Here is a 6,715-nt window from a genome sequence, read left to right on the forward strand (position 1 = left end):
AAATAATTATCTAAAATATTTATTTATTTCTAAAATTTCAAGTGATAATATAACACAAACTCAAAGTGCCAAATCATTACACCTTGATGGAATTTAATTTTAAATATAAAAATAGACATAAATGTGAAATCAAGATAAACAGTAAAAAATACAACTATAAAAATAGATTAATTGCTAAGATAATCACCTAATTGACTCATAATTCATTGTTGCAATGCTTTCCAGACGCATTATTTCCTCTGCTAAAACAAATTCAAAATTCAAAAATATAAGATATAAGATATAAAATTGAAAAATACGAAATCCGCGAGTCACTAATAGCACAATTATCCCAAATTTATTTATTTATTTTTTTATTTTTTGCGCAGTATTAGAGGAGAGGAACTGTGCCATTGTACAAGTTAGATTGTTAAATTCTCCAATAATCTCTTCTTTTCTTTTTATAAACAAATTCCATGTCCTTGTTTTGCTTTTGATTGTTCTTTACCATTTTCTCCTTTTTAGCTGATATGGGTCTGGGATTGTGATGATTTCAGCTCCCTTTTTTGTTTAAGATTCTTGATTTCAGTAGTGATAAAGAGCTATAGTATTAGAAGATTGCATTTTTTGTACTATTATTTCTTTAATGATGGTGATGGTTTTAGTGGTGAAGGAGGAGGTTTCGTTTTTGACCAGACAAAGGGATCAAATAAAGCAAACGACAATGAAAAGTAAAAGAATGGGGAAGAAAATATGTCCCCTTTGATTGGCATTGTGGCTTCTTGTATTACTGGGTGTGGTTTTTGTCTTCTTCAAGGCTAGTTCTCTTGTAAATTAGCTCTCTCTCTCTCTCTCTCTCTCTCTCTCTCTCTCTCTCTTGGAAACAAAAAGAAAAAGGGTCCTTGTTAGATTCTTTAGCATCTCCAAAAGGGTGTTTAAAGAAAGCTAATGTATCAACCTTCCAGTCGAAAAGAAGCTGACATGAGGCTTGATAGCCAAGTTCTAGATCTAGAAACGGCTGTAAAAGATGGGATTTTGGGAGGAAATTGTGGGGTGATATCCACTGGTTTTGGTTTAAAGAAATTGGATCTGAAGTTAATGGTCGAAGAGCTTGAGTCCATTGATATGCCTACGGTTTTCATATGTCCAATTTCTTTGGAGCCAATGCGAGACCCTGTGACCCTTTGCACTGGTCAAACCTACGAGAGATCCAACATTGTTAAATGGTTCTCATTAGGCCATTACACATGTCCCACCACAATGCAAGAGCTTTGGGATGATTCGGTGACTCCAAATAAAACCCTTCAGCAGCTAATTTATAGTTGGTTTTCACGGAAGTATTTGGCTATGAAGAAGAGGTCAGAGGATGTGCAAGGAAGGGTCAAAGAGGTTTTGGAGAATTTGAAGAAAGTTAAGGGTCAAGCTAGAGTTCAAGCACTTAAACAGCTTAGGCAAGTGGTTCAAGCTCATGGGACAGCTTTGAAGACTGTAGCGGAAAATGGAGGCATTGCTTTCATTTCATCTTTGCTTGGTCCTTTTACAACCCATGCTGTTGGCTCAGAGGTGATTGGTATTCTTGTGAACTTCAATCTTGATTTAGATTCCAAGTCTGATTTGTTGCAACCTGCTAAAATATCTTTGATAGTTGATATTTTAAATGAAGGGTCGATTGAGACCAAGATTAACTGTACTAGGTTGATTGGAATGTTGATGGAAGGGAATGATTTTGCATCCCAAAATGTTGCAAGTTTGAGTCTTTTAGTTGGTTTGTTGAGGTTAGTGAAAGATAAAAAGCACCAAAGTGGGGTTTTATCTGGACTCATTTTACTCAAAACAGTTTGTTCTAATGAATCAGTTAGGAACTCTTTTGTCAATGTTGGGGCAGTCCCTCAATTGGTTGAATTGATGCCTGGTTTGAACAATGAATGTTTGGAATTAGTCCTTTGTATATTGGAACTTTTGTCAAGTATTACAGAAGGAAGATTGGCTCTAAAAGATTGTCCAAATACCATACCAAATGTGGTGAAATTATTGATGAAAGCTTCTGAAAACTGTACTCAGCTTGCATTGTCAATACTCTGGTCCATATGCAAGTTTGCACCAGAGGAATGCGCTTCACTTGCTGTTGATGCTGGTCTAGCTGCAAAGCTCCTTCTAGTTATACAGAGTGGTTATGATCCCGTGTTGAAGCAACGGTCGGCCGAGTTATTGAAACTGTGTAGCCTAAATTTCACTGATAACATCTTTATTTCCAAGTGTAAGCTTACACGAACTATTGAATGAACTTTCTGGTTTGGTTCCCTTGTCCAATATAACAAATGGGGTTGATGAGCAACCAGCTTTGGAGAACTTGGATTTGGGTCATTCAGGGTTTCTGAGGTACCCTTTACTCTCTTGTCCATACTAAACTTTTTTTTTCATTTCAAGTAGTAGCATAATGTGAATTTGAGCTAAACTGAAAGTTGTGTAGTTATCAATCTGCTGTTTATAAGCTCAACTTTCTGTCTATAATTTCCAATAATTCCCAGCAAGGTTGTGATTCAATCTGTCTGCGCCATTGGTTGCTTTGTTGCTCAATCCACAAGAGAGAACTCTAACTTCAAACACTTATAATGAGCTTAGTGGGGGAGTTGCTATGTTACTCTGACTCTTTATTTTTCTTGAAAAACCCATATCCGACACTCATGTCTGATACATATTTTGGACATAGCAAATGTCTGACACTTTTGTTTTCATGATTAATCGTGATTCACAAGCGATGCACACTCACCCCTTTGCCATAGAAAAGGAATGTTTGATCATTTGAGTAGGCTTAATATCTCACTTGACTACTCGAGCTTCATTATCCATTTACTTGATTGACCATTTGAGCAAGTACCACATATGGCCGGTTCGACCATTTGAGCAAGCTTAATGTCACATACTTGAATTATCATTAGTCATTGTTGATTGAAATCAAAACCCAATATTTAGATTGCTTAAGGTCACACGAAGCAGACGATACCTATCTTTTTTCTCAAAGGACAAAACCATGGGAATAAGTCACCTCAGAAGCAATTATAGAATAAACAATAGGATAATTCTTGCATCATCATCATTATCTTCTCCATCTGCATGAGTGCAACTGAAAGAAGGTTTTTACTCCATTTCTTACTATGAAAGGGGAAACATGAGCACCTTGGGTTTAGAGTTCAAATCGCACTCGTCAATTTAAAATTGTTTTTATGTTAATGTTGGATAGTTATAAGTTTCTGCTTGATTGAGCTAGGTTCAATATTGTTACCTTCAGTTTATCTAAAGAATTTACAGTTCACTGTATATTGAAATTATAAGCTTGTAAATCATGAACTTAACATAATTTGGTTCATGCAACATGTTCAAAATTCAAAATTCAACATCCACAATCATTTTCTACCTCTCAGGAAATAACATTAAGCAAGTGTAAGATGCAATATCCAGCATCTGCAACCACTTTCTTTTTCCGATATAACCTAGTTTAATCTATAATATTTAGGAACAAACCATGGCTGACAAGTACAAAAGTACGAAAATTAAGAGATTAACATAATAATATAAACTTTCATAACTAATTGGTTACATGTTTGTCGGCAGATGAAACTCGTGCTTCTGTTCCTTCTTCTGCAACAGCCTAGGGGCTTACCAATAGTTGCAATGTCTATGTAGCAGGCAAAGAGGAAGATTCAACAAGGTTTGAACCAAGGAGATCATTGCAATGGCTAACGCCTTCAGGAGTCTTGTTATTCTCTGGACTGCTTCCAGCACTGCTATTCGAAAGGGAAGCAAAGGTTGTCTTTTGTAAGACCCCAGTTGGAGATGATCCGACCAGAGGACTATTTTCCGAGCCCTCAGTCATTAGGTTCAATAGTGATGAGTTCTTTAAGTCCACCATGGTGTTGCCGTTACTGTGCAGAGCCTCACCAAGAGGGCCACCAATAGAAGTCCCCCAAGAGACTGGAATCCAGTTTGCTTGCTTCTGGTTTGATTCATTAACTACATTACCCACTCCCAATCCAATGTTTATTGGGTCAAACTCACGAGATAATCGGAGAGGTGACGAAGTTAAATTTTCGTTGTTGGGAGAGGAAGTTGTGGACGTAAAATCTGAGGCAGCCATGGGGATTGATACGGAAAGTTGAGTCCTGTATGATTGAACATCAAGTTCGGGCCAGGAAATGGCAGAGCAATGAGACTGACTTTTAGGCCGATCATCAATGAACCGACGAAAGGATTGCTGGGAATCAGTTTCTTGGCTAGTAAGATCTTGAGATGAACCAAAATTTCTGCTGTTAATCATGGAAGAGCTTTTATGGGAAGGATTGAGCTCGCCAGAGGAAACAACTCCAAACCCATTTCTCAAGTTCTCTTCGTATGAGATTGGTTGCTTTGGAATCAAGAAAGGGTTTTCTTTAGATTTTAAGTCACCATTGGGGGATATCATGGAGAGTCCTGCTGCAGTATAAGGCATTTTTTCACCTACAGTGTCTTTATTCAGAATCGACCTGCAAGAACAGAATTCATTAATATGAAAGTAATATTATGTAATAACTAACTTCTATCTCGGATATAGTATATCTCCGACACGAATATATGTAGAGGATAGTTCTATCACCTGTTCAGTGAAGCTGCAGCAGAAAGATTAGATGTGCCACCAGGCTGCAAATTCTCATACTTCTGCCGAGCACTGGTGAGGATGTTGGGCTCACCGCTACCACCAACTGGCCCTACCGCTGATGCTGAAGAGGATGAGACATTAGGCATCAGCTTGGAAGTAATGGCGGCAGTGGCTGTGACGGAATGGCCGGGTTGGCCTTCCACAGGCTTTCTTGAACGATGGCGACCTCTGTTCATGTGCCGCTCGCAGTACTTCTGGCCAGCAACAGCATCTCTCGAGCACCGCCATTTCTTTCCATCGGTTCTGCGACACCTTCCTGGCTCTGGATCAGTGTTGTTTGAGAACCCAAATTGAAAAGCTTCCCATCCCATCGCTGGAACATCATAAACAATAACATGAAACACCCATAACATAAAACAGACAACAAATTCCAAATTGTAACTTGAAAAACGAAAACTTAAACTGGTAGATGTTGGCCTAATCATGCATGCCAATGTCTTTTTCAGTCAGCTAATCCATATTTGATACAAGTTTTTAACTTTTCAGCTTTATCATTGCATTGTTTTCACTTAGCTCAACAGTTCTTTTCTTGGTACCCAAACAAGTGAGGAACATACATGTATTGGATCTGAAGTGTCCACCAGAAAAGCTCGAGAAATCGGTAGAATCAAGGGATTTTCTTATAGGGAGGAGAAGATTAGAAGGTACAGGCACATTTGCAAGTATGTACTTTAAGATCAAAGCCTGGTGTTCAAGCTCCATCCATTGACATGGAGTGAATGGACCTTTACACACTCCATGCATGTTTGCACCATTAAATCCTCCGTTGTTGTACCCTGAAAATATAATACCAAGAAAAACTTAGGTGTTTCTCATTTTTACTCTAAATGTAAAAAAGGGGGAAAAGGGGGCACACAAAAGTTGTGGCAGGATAACCCAGAAACCATAACTTGTCTACTAAACTTAGGGAGGATACAACAAGAAAACATAACATAAAAAGGATGTTGGGGAAAATGGTAAACAAGACAAAAAAAAAAGGATAATCTTTTAAGGGGAAGAAAAATAGAAAACTTCACTTTTATTGATATGACTTTAAAGGAAAGACCATTAGATTCTCCAAGAAAAGACCCTAAACCAGGGAACCAATAACCAAAAAAAAAAAAAAACATGTCTAATCTTTCATACAAATTCACAAATAATGTTGGAACCTCTGCATTGCTTCAAATGCCTTCAATATGTAAGTACCTGTGAGGTAAATGTGAGGAAATGTGACATTTTTGGAGCTTCTATCCACTGAAAGAGCATCTGGTTTTGGGGCTGAGAAGCTCAGCATTTGTTGCTCTTCTTGTTCATCAAAGAAGATAGAGGCATTGGATCTCAATGAAGTATTTCTGTGGTGGAACATCAATGGCTTAGAAGAGCCTGAAAAATCATCATGAATTTTGGCCAGTTTTGAACTCCTCAACTCATCTTCATTGTTGCAAGATCTCTCTTGCTTGAACAAACCCCCAGATCCGTACCACTTTTGGCTTGTCTCTTGATGATCTGAACCAAGAGAGGAAAAACCAGTTGCAGTCTCTGAACCTATAAACCCCTCAAAACCCACTACCCCAAAATCCATATGGCCAACAAAGAAAAATCAAACTACCAAAACTCTACACTCAAGAAAATGAAGCATTGGGTTATTTTCATTCATACAAAGCACAGCAGCTTGAAAGTAGTTCATATTAAAACAAGTTCTCTTTCAAAGATTTTATATATTTTAAGAGAAAAAAAAGAAAATATTAAATAATTGGAGATAAAGAGATAGAGAGAGAAAGAGAGGCAATGAGTAGACTGACTGGACAAAGCTAGCAGTAAATACTACCACATGTGTATATATTATATATTTAACTAACAAAATATCAGTCCCTAATATGCCTATATAGATGAGTTATTATTAGCTTCTTAATTTCTTACATCAAAATCTACTTGAAAAGTTAAAAATAAATTTGATTTTGGTTCATGTTTGATTAAAAAATCTGCCATTTGCAAAAGTTTGGAGACTTTCCCATTTCTAACTTCATCTTTTCTTTAATTCTGAGTCTTTGAACTGTGAAAAAA

The 6,715-nt window shown here is 37.3% G+C and overlaps 2 protein-coding genes across 2 annotated transcripts; one reads left to right on the plus strand and one right to left on the minus strand.

Annotated features, from left to right (window-relative positions):
* The first annotated feature begins 384 nt into the window (after positions 1 to 384).
* On the plus strand, positions 385 to 2,325 carry LOC107941923 (U-box domain-containing protein 30). Its single transcript, XM_016875549.2, has one exon. The coding sequence runs from the start codon at positions 928 to 930 to the stop codon at positions 2,260 to 2,262; it is 1,335 nt and encodes a 444-aa protein (XP_016731038.1). The 5' UTR covers positions 385 to 927; the 3' UTR covers positions 2,263 to 2,325.
* Positions 2,326 to 3,313: 988 nt separating this feature from the next.
* LOC107941922 (growth-regulating factor 1) lies at positions 3,314 to 6,459 on the minus strand. The gene is made up of 4 exons (XM_016875548.2): positions 5,858 to 6,459; positions 5,230 to 5,448; positions 4,610 to 4,985; positions 3,314 to 4,499 (listed from the first exon to the last, which is right to left on the minus strand). Exons 1-4 carry the CDS (start codon positions 6,231 to 6,233, stop codon positions 3,656 to 3,658), a joined length of 1,815 nt encoding a protein of 604 aa, XP_016731037.1. The 5' UTR covers positions 6,234 to 6,459; the 3' UTR covers positions 3,314 to 3,655.
* Positions 6,460 to 6,715: the final 256 nt, after the last annotated feature.

This window comes from Gossypium hirsutum, chromosome A05, assembly GCF_007990345.1.
Source record: "Gossypium hirsutum isolate 1008001.06 chromosome A05, Gossypium_hirsutum_v2.1, whole genome shotgun sequence".
In the NCBI taxonomy this organism is placed as follows: Eukaryota; Viridiplantae; Streptophyta; class Magnoliopsida; order Malvales; family Malvaceae; genus Gossypium; species Gossypium hirsutum.